Source organism: Ursus americanus, chromosome 16 (assembly GCF_024610735.1).
Source record: "Ursus americanus isolate L20-20 chromosome 16, mUrsAme1.1.p, whole genome shotgun sequence".
Lineage (NCBI taxonomy): Eukaryota > Metazoa > Chordata > Mammalia > Carnivora > Ursidae > Ursus > Ursus americanus.
Window position 1 is genome coordinate 8,249,443 of NC_142142.1, and position 16,731 is coordinate 8,266,173.

A 16,731-nucleotide genomic window follows, 5' to 3' on the forward strand; every position below is an offset into this window, starting at 1 on the left:
TTAGGATGCCAAATGTAATCCCCCCGGTAACCACAAACACAATAGCTACAGAATATACATAAAAGGAAAGGAGAAAGGAATTTAAACATTTCACAAAAAAAAAAAAAAAAAAAACCCACAAAAAAAAAAAAACAACAGAAGACAGCAACGCCAGAAATGAGGGACGAAAAAGCTATATACGGCACATAGAAAACAAAGAGCACAATGCACAATGACAGAAGTCAGTCCCTCCTTATAAGTACTTTAGTAAATGGATTAAACACTCCAATAAAAAAAAAAAAAACAGAGATTGGCAGAATGGATAAAAATACATGATCCAACTATATGATGTCTACTCACTTGAAATCCAAAGACATAAAAAGGTTGAAAGTAAAAGGATGAAAGATAACATTCCATGCATATAGCAACCAAAAGAGAGCAGAGGTTGCTACACTAATATCACACAAAACAGACTTTAAATCAAGAAAGGTCATGAAACAAAGAGGACATCACACATTAATAAAAGTTTCAATACAGTGAGAATATGGAGTAATTATAAATGTTTATGTACCTAAGGACAGACCATCAAAATATATGAAGCAATAACTGACAGAATTGAAGGGAGAATTAGACATTTCTACAATAATAAAGACTTCAATACCCCACTCACAATAATAAACAAAACAACCAGATAGAGTATGTAAGGAAACAAAGAAGATTGAAACAGCAAAACTAACATAGATCTAAAGACATAAACAGAACACTATACCCAACAACAGAATACATGTTATCCTCAAGAGCACATGGGACATTTTCTAAGATAAACCATACACTAGGCCATAAATTCTCAATCGATTTTAAAAGATAGATATCATACAGAGTATCTTTTCTGTCAATAATGGGGAAAAGTTAGAAATTAATAAAGAAGGAAAAGTGAAAAATTCACAAAATTGTATAAATGAAACAACACACTTTTACACAACCCTAGCTCAAAGAAGAAATCACAAGGGGAACTAGAAACTACCTAGAGATTAATGAAAATGAAAACACAACACACCAAAAATTATGGGACACAGCAAAAGCAGTGCCAAAGGGAAAACTGATAGCTAAAAATGCCTATATTAAAAAACAAGAAAGATCTCAAATCAATAACCCAACTTTAGAACATAAGGAACTAGAAAAAGAAGAGCAAACTAAACCCAGAGCTAGCAGAGGGAAGGAAATAATAAAGATTAGAGCAAAAAGAAATGTGAAATAGAGAATAGAAAAACAGAGGAAATCAATGAAACCAAACGTTAGTTCTTCAAAAAGATCAACAAAATTGGCAACCCTTAAACTAGATGGACTAAGGAAAAAAGAGAGGATTCTACAGAAATAAAAAGGATTTTAAGAGAGTGCTATGAACAACTGTATGTCAACAAATTAGATAACCTAAATGAAATGAACAAATTCCTAGAAGTATAAAACCTACAAAGACTAAATCACAAAGAAATAGAAAATCAGAATAGAAGTATAACTAGTAAGGAGACTGAATCAGAAGAAAGAGAGAGAGAGAGAGAAAGAAAGAAAAGAGAAGAAAAGAAGGAAGGAAGGAAGGAAGGAAGGAAGGAAGGAAGGAAGGAAGGAAGGAAAGAAAGAAAGAAAGAAAGAAAGAAAGAAAGAAAGAAAGAAAGAGAGAAAGAAAGAAAGATAAAAGCCCTGGACTTGATGGCTTCACTGGTGAATTTTACCAAATATTTAACAAAGAACTAATACCGATCCTTCTCAAACTCTTCCAAAAACTTGAAGGGGAGGGAACACTTCCTAACTCATTCTATGACGCCCTTATACACTGATACCAAAGCCAAAGGCACTATAAGAAAGAAAACTAAAGACCAATATCCTTTATGAACACCAATGTAAAATCCTCAGCAAAATACTAGCAAACAGAATCTGTTTTTAAAACATTAAAAATCAGGGGCACCTGGGTGGCTTAGCTGGTCAGGGTTGTGAGATCGAGCCCCACAGTTCTGCACTGGGTGTGAAGCCTGCTTAGGATTCTCCCTCTCCTCTTCCCTCTGTCCCTCCACAACTCCCTCTCTCAAAAATAAATAAAATAAAACACTGAAAATCAAACTATATCAAGTATTTTGAGAAAAAAATTAGTCTGCTCTTCTCCCCAAATGTATTTCTTACCCATAGTTGTTGCAAGCTAAGAAACTAATAAAAAAATTTTTTTAATTTAAATTTAAAAATAAGAATCAACATAAACACAGAAAATAGCCCTTGATCTCTCAAGATAGTTATCCCCATTGTTCTACAGGAAGAGGTTAGCAGAACAAAAAGCTCCAAGTATGCAGTCCGCCATTTCAAATAATTTTGCCAATGCTTCTGTAATAGCAATGGCCAGAGAGTTAACTGCACACAGCTAAATTCAGTTACATTTTAAACCTCTATGCTGATGAAATTTACCAAAAAGAACCCCGCCACATACACTAACTTCTTGGGTAGTATGCCCAACTCGTCTTCATAAATTTATTTCTTGAAAGGATAAAAATAGCAAAAACTCTAGGGGCAACAGTGTATCACAACAGGCTATTTGACAAGGTGTCCATATTTGCTCCATGTTTGTCCTCAAGCAAGGAGCCGCCCTTAAAGTCCACAATCTTTTCCTGCTCCTTCTCTCAAGCCACAGTAACCTTTTGTATCCTTCTTTCACTAGCAGCATTCTGCCAAAGACTACAGGAAGTAAATTAATACACAGAACTTGCCCTTAGCAATTTCAGTCTGAGTATTGCAAATGATTTTACCAACACCTCAAGTGGTTAGCTAAAAGTAGTCAAAAGCCAGATTTGATTTTACCCTAATATTTAAGGGTGTTTAGTGACTCTTACATGGCTTCTGTGTTTTCAGAGATTCATTTATTCTGTTTGTATAAATAGATATGCAACACATCTGTTATTTCTGGAGAATTACAAAGTGAATTTCACAAACCATGCTTAAAAATAAAACATTAATATTCCTGTAGGAAACTAAAAGTACCAAACAACTTGAAAAAGTTCAGGGCTCAAATCCCTTCAAAGTGTAAATAAGGTTATGCAATATTAGTTTCTTTCTTTCTTCTAACATTCCCCTAAACTAGATTACAAATTTACTTTGCATGTGCTTCAGGTACTGTTTTTCAAACTGCTGTCATATGATCAATCCACTTGAATTATTTTCCTTTATAATATTTCTCTATTGGGATGGCTCATCTGTATGCTCTCTAAATTTCACAAGTAATACTCAACCTTTTTGGCCAATCAATCCTTTGCCTAGAGGATGAATAATTCTATAAAGGTCATATCAGTGTCTTTGAAGGAAAAGAAGTTAATGTATTTAATTGGAAGATAACACACAACCATAGAATGTAAGCCCTCGAAGCGCCAGAACTTATCCTTTTCTTTTGGGCAGTGCCATAGTACCTGGAAGAGTGCTCAATAAATATTTCTCAACACATGGAAACTAGTATATCTCAAAATAAACTTCTAATTTAAAAACAGTATTTTATTAAATAATTAAATGTAGTAATAAATCCTTCTAGAGCACAGATTCTCAGTCATCTTATGGTCTAACTAAGGAAACATCAACATTCGCAAGATTGAGTGCTCCTGACAGAGGTGAACCACCAGACTAAAATATTAAAAAGGAACCAAAACACAACCACCATTTTTTATTTTTTTTTATTTTTTTTTTAAAGATTTTATTTATTTATTCAACAGAGATAGAGACAGCCAGCGAGAGAGGGAACACAAGCAGGGGGAGTGGGAGAGGAAGAAGCAGGCTCATAGCGGAAGAGCCTGATGCAGGGCTCGATCCCATAACGCCGGGATCACGCCCTGAGCCGAAGGCAGACGCTTAACCGCTGTGCCACCCAGGCGCCCCCACCATATTTTTAAAGACTGTTTTAACACTGGCAAAACTGATAGAGGAGATCAAGTGTTCATATAAATTGCAATTCCATTTCTTTTTGAGGTATTTAGATACTCTCGACTACTTAGATATGTACCAATGACAAATAATAGCAAAAGCTATGGAACTTCCCAAAAAGGAAGCCTATAATAGCATCATTACCAAATATTACTATCAGACAGTTGGTAACAAAGATGTTTCACATACTCTGAATTTAACAATTAGCAGACTCTCTAATGGAAATTCCCTAAATAAGGCCAGATGCTCTAATTTTCAGTTGATTTTTAAATGTGCCTAAGTATATTGGCTTTTATAATAGTGCTTAATCTGAAATGTATAAGTTAAAATTAAATTCTCAGATGTTTGATCTTTCTCCAATTGTGCCTTGCCAAAATTTTAATGTAACAAAACTTCATTTTTTTTAGGGCACCAGCAATATGCGATACGGAAAAAAAAATACACAGCTATGGTTTGAGACAATTAGATAAATGATTTTTAAAAATCTATTACCATTATTACAGATTCAATCAGGCTTGAAAATTGGCACTATCAGTGATGTTGTGTTCTAATCCATCCAAGTCACCAAAACAAACCATAAAATCTTTTTAGGCCCAACATCACCTACATAGTATTTCTGCTCATATTTAACGGAAATCTAATCATGAAGGAAAAAAAGGAAAATTCCAAATATAAAGCATTCTACAATACAAATGACCAGACCTATGAAAAAAATCAATGTCATGAAAAACAAAAAGGTGGAGGAAATATTCTAAATAAAATCAAGAGACATTATTCACCAAATGCAATGTGCAAACCTCAATTGGATCTTGGGAAAACAGCTTATAGACATTTCAGGAATAAATGAGGAAATCTGAATATAAACTAAGTATTAGATTTTACAGAATTATTATTCATTATCTTGGGTGTGATAAAGACACTGTAATTATTTGGGGAAACGTTCTTGTTCTTAGAAGATGCAAAGCAAAGTATGTAGAAGTATGATGACTGCAGCTTACTTTCAAACAGTACAGCTTAGAAAAAAATGTGTATCGACACAATACTAATGTAGCAAAATGTTAATAACTGGTTAATATAGAGGCAATTAATACTATTCCTTTTTAAAAAATACTATTCTGCAGTGTATTCTTCTTTCAACATTTCTGCAGATTTGCAGTTTTTCCAAATAAAAGATGAGAGGAAAAAATGTCATTAGGTAAGTTTCTTCATATTTCTTTTTTTTTAATTTTATTTGATAGAGAGAAAGAGAGAGAGCATGAGCACAAGTGGGGGGAGGGGCAGAGAGAGAGGGAGAAGCAGCAGACTCCCCACCAAGCTGGGAACTAGGAGCCTGATGTGGGGCTTGATCCCAGGACCCTGAGATCAGGATCCAAGCCGAAGTTTGACGCTTAACCAGCTGAGCTACCCAGGCGCCTGTCTTCATATTTCAATTCAATTCAGTAAAAAATTCCAAAATCTAAAGTTGGTTAACCCAATGAAAATTTCATTTTGTAAATCTCTTATGGCTTAAAGTAATAATTGATTCTTGTTATAGATACATTTTAGATAACTAGGATTATAAAGCAAATTTCAATAAAGTTGATCCTACGGCATGGATTTCTACTATAAAATCTGAGTTACTGTTGCATTTTTGAAGACTTAAAAAAGTTTTCAAAGACTTTAAGAGATAGTTTTTCAAAAAATTCTGGCATAATAAAAATAGTTAAGTAGTTATCCTAATGAAACAGTGGATGTTCTCATAGTGGGAGAATTTTTACAATGCTTCCCAAAGGCAAGAAGGTCCTCCCACTATTTTACCTCATACTATTTCCCAGACACATTAGGACTTGGAATACCTAATGATACATGCAAAGGTCCACAAATTTAATTGATCACTCTCTTTCCACTAGGGAAATCCATTATCTAACAAAGCCAGGTTACAACAATTTACAGAGATAAGTAAAACTGAGACACTAAAAACCATAAAGACCACCTTATACAGGTACACACAGATTGGGAAGCAATTTCATCTCCATATTCATTAGCGTATCTGACTAGCCTGAAAAGAAGGGAGGGGAGAATGGTCATCATTCTCCTTTCAAAAATGAAGGAAAAATAAAAGTCAGAGAAGTAATTTTCCTAGTATCATCAATTTGATGTATTTTAGACGGAATATTCCTGCTTTGAATTAGTGTCCCGTTTCTTGTCCATAAAATGAAAAATATGTAGTCAGTGGCTACAGTAATAAATATAAATAAAGCAATAGATATCTACTCCCATTCCCCCCCAAATACCAAAAGACAATAGCCCACTATGAATATATTATATACAATATATGTAATGTTAGGAATATTTTATTTTGCAACATATTCCTCAGTCTATGAAAGAGAAAAGTCATTAGGAGTATCCTTTCTTAATGTCCCTTCCCACATTTCAACTTTTCTTCAAACAATGAAACCTCTACATAGCGTGAAAAAAAAAAAAAAACATAGCTAATCAATTCCATTAAGACACGTATTTTTTAAAACATTTTAAGATCTCTAACCACTGACAACATCTCACAACCGCTGTCAGCATATACGAGAAGCTGGTGGTTGTTCTGTTGGCTTGAGGACACAACTACAACTCTTACATATTTCCAACAACAAACATTTAAAAGTCAGCTGAGTACTGTCTAAAAACCTTCACTGCCACTGTCTGCTAAGATCAAGACACTTCCTTCATGAAAGCTTGGAGAACGGTATCAGGAAAGGGGGAATATTTCTGGAGACAACACTGGGATATTCTGTTAAGAAATGTTACATTACTAATAAACTAAGGTGTAGACAGGTAACATAGTTTGGGAAAACAAGTAAGCTAATGGCTCTGGATCTAAAACTTACTCAGAACAGTCAGACTCTGAATAGGAAGTCATTTTAGAAATATCTTTATCAATTTATTATATTTATATTTCCCTTTTAAAATATGGTCAAGAAATATGTATTTTAAAATATCACTTCTAATTAATGCTGAAAGAGTTCTTTCAAAAACTGTAAGCAAATGATAAAGAAACCACAGTGGCACACACAGTTTAAATGGATTTTTTGTTGTTGTTAGAACAAAAATATGAAATTTCTCCTAAAAACTAGGCCGCAAAATATTTATAATTATATCATCTAATAGGAGCAATAGCACAGAGAAAAGCCACTCATATACTGCTGCTAAGAACATAACTGACTATTTTTTGCAGTACATTCATTAAGATTACTAACGCTTTAAAAACGTACAAAACTTTTTTTTTTTTTTAGATTTTTATCTATTTATTTAACAGAGAGACACAGCAAGAGAGGGAACATAAGCAGGGGGAGTGGGAGAGGGAGAAGCAGGCTTCCTGCTGAGCAGGGAGCCTGATGTGGAGCTCGAGCCCAGGACCCTGGGATCATGACCTGAGCCGACGGCAGACGCTTAACGACTGAGCCACCCAGGTACCCCTAAAAATGTACATAACTTCTGACCCGGAAATTTCACTTATAGGAACTGGTGCAAGGAAATAATCAGAGATGAATGTAAAGCAGTTCAGTCGAACAGTGTTTATATCAAAAAAGTAAAACTAGAAAAAAAACTAATAAATTCAGTTAAATAAATGTTAAATAAATGTTATGCCAAATAAAATGAAATATAATTATTCCAAATTGTAATATGCAGTTACTTCAACAATGATACAGGAAGAAAGATGTTCACTGTTATTGGTAACTAAAGAGAGAATACCCTGAACAAAACAATACATTTGTAAATTTTAAATATATATGTGAGTTGTATATATGTTCATTAAGAAGAACTATAAGGTTATATGCAATCTCTACAAGATGGGGGAACAAATTTTTTCTCCTATTTGATTTCCAGAATCTTCTACAAAAAATATGTTTAATTTATGTTATATCCATATGAAGGAAATTGTGCAGCTCTTCAAAACCAGATCAGGGATTGTATTACAGTATTCTGTGTGCTCAGAGCTGTTCTTTACAAAATTTTATTAAATTATAGTGAAATAATAAATATAAATATAAAACCTTTTTAGGAAATCACTGTATGAAATGTTTCAAAATAAACTGTGGGGTAAACTAATTTATTAATTTAATTAGAAAAACAGGACCAAGAATCAATGAATCCAACTCAAATAAGAGTTCGCGGCAATTTAGAGAAAACACAGGTTGAAACAGAGGCTGCAGACTCAAGAAAAAGGCCTCCAAGAAAATGGAGGTTTTGATGAACTACATATGTCATATTTAAAATACTGGAAAAAGTGAGAAAAATACAAGAAGAACTAAAGAAATAGTGATAGTTTAGAAGAGTTAACATTGTTTAACTGTCAGTTCTTCCCAAATTGACCTAAGGATTCATAGCAATCACAATCAAAACCCCAAAACCCCAGGGAAATGAACAAACTGATTCTAAAAGGTAAATTTACGGAAATATAAAGGGCCAAGAGTAATGAAGACTCTAATACTACCAGCTATCAAGGTTTATTATAAAGTTACAGTAATTAAAACTGTAATATGGGCAAAAAGATTTCAAAAAGATACACTAGTGGAACAGAAGTCCAGAAATAGACTTACACATACACAGCTACCTACATATGCTGCTCATGGGAATGCAAAATTATACAGTCAATATGGAAAACAGTTTGACTATTTCTCAAAAAATTAAAAATAACCTTACCAAATGACCTGACAATTCCAGTCCTAGGTATACACCCAAGAATATGAAAACACAGGTCGAAATAATGACTACTATGTGAATGTCTATAGCAGCACTATACATAAGAACCAAAATTGGAAACAATCCAAGTATCTAACAATTAGCAAATAGCTAAACAAAATGGTGTGTGTGTATCCATACCATGGAATATTACTCACCAATAAAAGGAATGGATTACTGATACATGATAGAACATGCATGAACTTCAAAAACATTTGCTAAGTGAAAGCCAGGCAAAACTACATATTATTGTAAGGGTACATTTTTATGACATGTCCAGAAAGCGCAAATTTATAGAAACATAAAGCTGATGGTTGCCTTAGGCAACAGAGATTGACTGCAAACAAGTACAGAAAACTCACTGGATTAGTAGAAATATTCTAAATCTAAACTGTGCTGACAGTTGCATAAACCTGTAAATTTGCAAAAAAAAACATTTAATTATATACTACAAATGGATGATATTTAATGATACATAAGTTATGCTTCTGAAAAGTATATAGCAAGGGAAAGCAAGCAGGAAGCTATAAATGAAATGTTTGGTAATGTACTGGTAATGGTCGAGGCCAGGTAACAGCCAATAAGAATTCCCTGTTCTAATCCCTACTTTCACACATGCTTGAAAATTTTTCATAATAATTTTTTTTTAAATAACAAATAACTTTTCCTAATTGGCAAAAGATTTGAACACTTTACCAAAGAACATGTACCAACAGCAAATAAACAGATGCTTAACATCATTAACTATTAGGTAAATGCAAATTAAAACCACAACGAATACCACTGTGAACCTATTACAATATCTGAAACTGAAGACTATATCCAGTGTTAGGGAGAATGAAGAACAACTGATACTCTCATATAATGCTGGTGGGAATATAAAATGGTACAACTTCTTTAGAATATAATTTGGCAGTTACTTAAGAAGACCCAGACAGTCTACTCCTATGTATTTACCCAAGAGAAATGAAACCACCTGTCCACACAAAAATGTTCATAGAACCTTTATTTATAATATCTAAAAATAGAAACAACTCAAATGTCCACCAAGAGGTGAATAAATTGTGGTATGTCCATATAATAGAATACTGCTCAGCACAAAAAAGGAGAAATAAATACACAACATAAATTGTAAAATAATTATGCTGATGAAAGAAGCCAGACAAGAAAGAGTATATACCGTATAATTCCATTTAATAGAATTAAAATTCTTAAAAATGCAGACTAATCTATAGCGATAAAATGTAGATTAGTGATTGCCTGAGTGATAATGAGGAAAAGACAATCACTGAGGGGTGGTGCCTGGGTGGCTCAGACATTAAGCGTCTGCCTTGGCTCAGGTCATGATCCCAGGGTCCTGGGATCCAGCCCCGCATCGGGCTCCCCGCTTGGTGGGAAGCCTGCTTCTCCTTCCAACACTCCCCTTGTGTTCCCTTTCTCGCTGTCTCTCTCTGTCAAATAAATAAATAAAATCTTAAAAAAAAAAAAAAAGACAATCACTAAGGGGTGAGTGAAGGGGAGGGATTATAATGAGACATGAGGAAACTCTCGGTGGCTATAGACATGTTCTTATCTTGATGGTGATGATAGTTTCACAAATATATAACTCAACAAGGCTGGGTTTTTTTTTTAAGATTTTATTTTTTTCAGTAATCTTTACACGCATAGTGGGGCTCAAACTCACAACCCTGAGATCTGGAGTTGCATGTTCTGTCTGAGCCAGCCAGGCACCCCAAAGGCTGTTTAAGAAAAAAATCAGTATAGTGAACACCTGTGTAAGAGTGAGAACAGTAAGAGGGGAGGCACAAGAGGGATTTTGGGGGTGGTGGTAATGTTCTGTTTCTTGACCTGTATACTAGTTATATGGGTGTGTTCACTTTGAAAATTCATGGAGCTATAGTCAGGATTTATACACTTCTCTATATGCACGTTATACATCACTTTTTAAACAGCCTATTAAAAAGAAAATAAGATATTACTATACATTCCTCAGAATGTCACTATTTAACTTTAGACAATACCAAGTATTGGCAAAGATGTGGAGCAACTAGAACTCTCATACATTGCTGCTGAGCATGTAAACTGGTATAATCACTTTGGAAAACCAGTTGTAACTATTAAAGTGCTAACATACATATATACCCCGTGACCCAGCAGTTCTACTCCCCGGTGTTTACCTAACAGAAATGCATCCATATGACCACAAAAAAACATGTACAACAGTTTTCCTTAGAAGCAACAGTTAAAATCATCCAAAACTGGAAGCAACTCAAATTTTAATCATCAGTAAACTGGAAAACAAACGGTGATATATTCATTTGGTGGGTATTATATAGTAATGAAAAAGAATAAGCTATTCCTACACATAACAACATATATGGAAGCTCAAAACTTAATGGTAAATGAAAGAAATCAGACACAGAAGAGTGCACAGTACCTGATACCATTTCATTTAAATTCAAAAACAGTAAACAATCCAAAGGTAACTATTCTGATAAGAATCAGCATACTGGGGGTACCTGGGTGGCTCAGTCATTAAGCATCTGCTTTCAGCTCAGGTCATGATCCCAGGGTCCTGGGATTGAGCCCCGCTTTGGGCTCCCTGCTCAGCAAGAAGCCTGCTTCTTCCTCTCCCACTCCCCTTGCTGGTGTTCCCTCTCTCGCTGTGTCTCTCTCTGTGCAATAAATAAATAAAATCTTTAAAAAAAAGAATCAGCATACTGGTTACCACTGGAAGGTAGCAGTAATGACTGCTTCTTGGACCCTGGCAATGTTCTACATCTTAATCTGAATAGTAGCTACGGGACTGTGTTCACTTCATAAAAATTTATCAAACAGTATACTCAAGATTTGTCCATCTTACTGTATATATGCTGTATTTCAATTTCTAAATGTTTTTCTTTTAACCTCTACACCCAATGTGGGGCTTGAATTCATGACCTCAAGATCAAGTCACATGCTCTACCAACTAAGCCAGCCGGGCACCCCTATTTCAATTTTTAAAATCTACCCCCCAAAATTTCAACCCTATACTGAGCCAGAGAAGGAAAGAAAAAGAAATAATTTAAATAGTCCAGCTGTCCTCTCTGACTACACCCCATCACCAGTGAGGGTATGTCCTCAGACAGCAAATGCAAATAATAAGCCTGGCATAATCACTGCATACTGGCAAAATCCACAGATAGAATGTCAAGTCGTTCGAGGGTTTCTGTACCAATTGAGAAAAAGTAAAAACACTGCTGAGGCAGCTAAAGAAGAGTGTAGAGATGACTTTGTCTACATCATCAAGAAATAAACTGAAAAACTGGAAAAATATTGAAGAGTAAGAAGAACTGAGAAAATCACCTAAAAAGTATGACAAAGAGCAAGAAAAATCAGCACACTGACTCTCCACAAATGTGCTCACGAGCAGAGAGACACTGAACACTTTAATTCTGAATAGTATTCTTCTATGAAATTTTAAAATACACATTAGGTATCTTACAGAGTTTATAGATTATCATATAGAATTGCATAAACAAAACCAGGTATAATTTACTTAAAAGACATTTAAAGAAATTTTTCAAGAATAAATTAGACTGCTCTGTAAAATGCAATTCCACTGCACTGTATACATACATTTATACACAAAAATACATATATCTACACACAACACAAATATATGTTATAAACACACGAACACACATAAAAACATATATATATGCACTTACGAGAACAAGAGATAGAAGTCTAAATATATTATCTAGAGCTAGAAAAATAACAAAGGCACTAAAATAGTGCCGAATTACACTGGAAAGAGTAGGCCAAAAGGAATGGCTTAGGAAGCTAATTTCTTATTTATTATAAGAAATTATCCAGCAATAATGTCTACAGTTGACAAATCATGAATCAGTTATAAGCACATTATTTAAAGATATGGAAATGATCACCAGGAGAACCAAAATAATCATCTACTTTTAATCTTTTCTCTGAGGATGGTGATTGCGACTGGGACAAAGGATTGCTAATTTTCAGGCAATTTAATGTACTGTCTTATATTTTTAATCATGAGCCTGCCCTATTTATTTGATTATTAAAACTTTAAATTATGTTCCAGATAAATACATTATACAAAAATTTTCACTTCCTATAACTTTTAAGAGCAGATCATATACTTTGGTCCCAGTGGAAACATACATATAAAAGGCATAATAACTGGTTTATTGAGAGGATTACACCACATAATGTATGTAAAATAATCAGCAAAATGCCTAGTACAAGGATTCAATGAATTTTAGCTATCATTACTAGTACTTATTATATTTGTATAGAATAAGGTTCAACACTAATTACTAGAACTGACACTAATTCATTATGTAAAGTACTTGATTAATAAGTACTCAATAACTAATGACTGAATTAATGAATTAGTCTATCTAGCTTTCCAGAAATAGATAGTTATCTTCTAAGACTACCAAATAAAATATAGTTACCTTGTTAACTACAGTAAAATCAGAATAAAACTAAAATCAAAACCTGACATTTATACTTTTGGGTGCGGGAGGAGATCAATTTTAGAATTCTATTCCACATAGAAAGTAATTGCTTACAAGGGCCAAAATTTCCAAATCACGTCAGACTGTTTTTATACAAGGAAAAGTAGTTATTAATTCTTAACATATCTACAAAATGGTATGCCAACATAATTTTTTCTTGGCACATTTAGTTATCTGGGAGCAAATAAGATTCTAATTAAAATAAAAGCAGAAAATGGTTAAATTTCCCTAGAAATAGCACTATGCCATCCATTCAAAGTACATCATTCTCTATCAACAGGGTCCTAAATAGAAATAAATGCCTAACTGGATAAAATAAAATTAACTTTCCATAAGACTGCAGAGAAGAGGATATGTAAAAGAATGGATATACAGCTGACCCATGAACAATGCAGAATTACGGGCGCCGACCCCCAACGTAGTCAGAAATCCACATATAACTTTGACTCCCTAAAAATTTAACTACTAAAAGCCTACTGCTGACCAGAAGACTCACTGATAACATAAGCAGTCAAGTAACACATATTTTGTATATTATTATATACTGTATTTTTACAAAAAAGTAACCTAAAGAAAACGTTAGTAAGAAAATTGAGGAAGAAGAAATACATTTATAGTACTGTACATAAATTTACTGGGAAAAAAAAACCATGTCTAGGCAGAACCATGCAGTTCAAACCCATGTTGTTCAAGGGTCAAGTATATATACTTATAAAATGTATGCATTATTATTTACACTTGTAAACACTTTACAAATTCTATAAATATTATCTTCTCTCCAAAGGTTCATAACCCTCACTGTAGTAAAAAGCAACTTACCTTCTCATCTAGAGATTCAAATGGAGTAAAAGGAGGATCAAAGTGAGACAGCCAGAAATAAAAAGAAAAACAGGATGCAGGGATAACAAAGTTTCTCTCCAACAACCGTAACTGCCTTTAAGCCAAGAAGAAGTATACCTAGAATGGTCACCTCAATGTCCAAGCTTACCTGTGCATACTCTCTTTCAATGGCAGCCTTCTTCTGACTGAATGTCCTAAAAACACAAATAAAAATTCATTACCAGAAATATAACAATAATTTTATGTAAATTTATCAACCTACCCTCAGATACCACCTGGTAAACTGTGTTCAGGGAAAGGACAATATTTTATTCATTTATATTCCTAGGAGTACTGTTGACAAAAACTCTGGAGTCAGAAAATCGAATCAACAAACATTCAAATCCTGCCTCCACCATGTACTAGCTGTATGACCCTGGTCAAGTCACTTGATTTCCCTGTGCCTCAAAACGTGGATAGTAACAACATCCACATCATAGGGAGAGTGTAAAGTTTACCTAATTAAAATATATTAAGTGCTCAAAACAGTGTCTAGCACACAGTAAAAGCTATATATGTTAGCTACTTTTATGACAATGGCTAATGCACAGTAGGCACTAAAAACGTTAACTGAACTTAACCAATGTAGAGGGAACTATAGAAAACAAAACAAAAATTAAATTTGGGGGGCACCTGGCTGGCTCAGTTGGTAAAGCATGTAACTCTTGATCTTGGGGTTGTAAGTTCGAGCCCACGTTGGGTGTAGATTACTTAAAAATAAAACCTTAAAAAAAAATTAGGGGTGCCTGAGTGGCACAGTCAGTTACACATCTGACTGTTGGTTTTGGCTAAGGTGGTGATCTCAGGGTCATGAGACTGAGCCCTGGTTGGACTCCACGCTCAGTGCACAGTCTGCTGAAGACTGTCTCTCCCACTGCCCCTCTCCCCCCATGCACTCTCTTTCTCTCGCTCTCGCTCTCTCTCTAAAATGAGTAAAACTTTTTTTTAAGAAAAGAAGAACATCAAATTTTGATCAGCTTAGCAACATGAAAAATAGTCAAATCAATTCCTTCATTCCAGTCCTTTGTAACAAGAGTTATAAAACAAAGTACAAGGCCACTAAATTTGGTATGATGTGTGCAACCTTTCCATATGTGTATTATATTTTATACATTCTGTGGTAACGCTTTTCACATTTTAACATTCATGATATTGGGATTCATCTTCTAATAATGATTAGCAGTATTTTCTTCAACCTTAACAGTACATGAAATAACAGTACATCTTATAAACCATAGGCAAGGTAGTCAATGAAATATAGTCTAAGTTTAAAGACTTTTCTCTTAGGGGCCAGGTATCTGTACTCTTAAAAGCATTTCACTAAGATAGAGATATCAGAATAAAAAGTGAAAAATATGAAGAAAAGGGAGGAATTTGAAAAAAAAAGACAATTTAAGCTAAAACTTTCACTTTAACAATTATTTAAATTTACCAACATGACTATTCATTTCTTATATAAGAAAAACAACTAGGAGAAGAGAGGGAAGAAGAAAGGGGGGGTAAACAGAAGGGGGAAGGAACCATGAGAGACTATGGACTCTGGGAAACAAACTGAGGGCTTCGGCGGGGGGCGGGGGGGAATGGGATAGGCTGGTGATGGGTAGTAAGGAGGGCACGTATTGCATGGTGCGCTGGGTGTTACACGCAAGTAATAATGGAACTTTAAAAATATAAATAAATTTATTTTAAAAAAAAGAAAAACAACTATTTAAGATCTTACTACATTTGTCTTGAATAACTGTTACTTAGCCTTAAAAAGGAAGGAAATACTGACATACATGCTGTAACAAGGATGAACCTAGAGGACGTTACACTGAATAAGTCAGTCACAGAAAGATAAATACTCTAGGATTCCATTTATATGAGGTACTTAGAGTAGTCAAAATCATATAGACAGAAAGAATGGAGGTTTCGAGGGGCTGGAAGGAGAGGATCAGAAGTCATTATTTAACCAGTATAGCTTCAGTTTTACAAGACGAGGAGTTCTAGAGATAGATGATGGTGTTAGTTGCAGAACAATATGAAGTACTTAATACCACTAAACTGTACACTTAAAAATGGCTAAGATAGTACATTTTATGTCATACACATTTTACTACAGTAAAAAAAATGGAAAAATAAAGTAGAGTGAGACCCTTTTCCTTAAGGGGTACTGCACATTTTAAAACATTTAACAAAGTCCTTTAAAATACAATTAGTCTACTGTCCTTAAAACATATAAACTATGTATTATATATGTATTTATATACTGTTTTATGTAACACACACACACACACACACACCCCAAAATAGTAATTAAGTTTTCTCTGGGTAGTAGAATTACTGGTTTTCAACTTCCTTCTTTTGCTTTTCCTTTCTTCTATTTTCTGATATTTTAGTAAGAATACCTATCACATGTGAAAAAAAGTAAGTCCTTATTTTTAAATAAATGCACACACATAAACACATGCATACACCTTTTATGTACCCATGTTGTTTTACTAAAATTGTACCAGAAATTATTATGACTAGTACACTACCAAATATGTGATCTTCCCACCTACTACAAATATCCAGGCAAAAGAAACTAATTCAAATGAACTAACTTATACCTTCCCCACTAAAAAATCTGAAAACATACCCATATTTGGAAGGAGGTAGTATTTTTTATATTTTACAAAACGTGAAAGCAAAT

At 34.1% G+C, this 16,731-nt stretch overlaps 1 protein-coding gene across 3 annotated transcripts in view; it reads right to left on the reverse strand.

The window, feature by feature from the left end:
* FCHSD2 (FCH and double SH3 domains 2) overlaps positions 1-16,731 on the reverse strand; it is a 265,087-nt gene that overhangs the window by 207,965 nt on the left and 40,391 nt on the right. For all 3 annotated transcript variants that reach the window (XM_087868135.1, XM_045816309.2, XM_087868134.1), the window contains exon 3: positions 14,167-14,212. In XM_087868135.1, the coding sequence (XP_087724261.1) occupies positions 14,167-14,212 (46 nt within the window). The remainder of the gene's footprint in view (positions 1-14,166; positions 14,213-16,731) is intronic.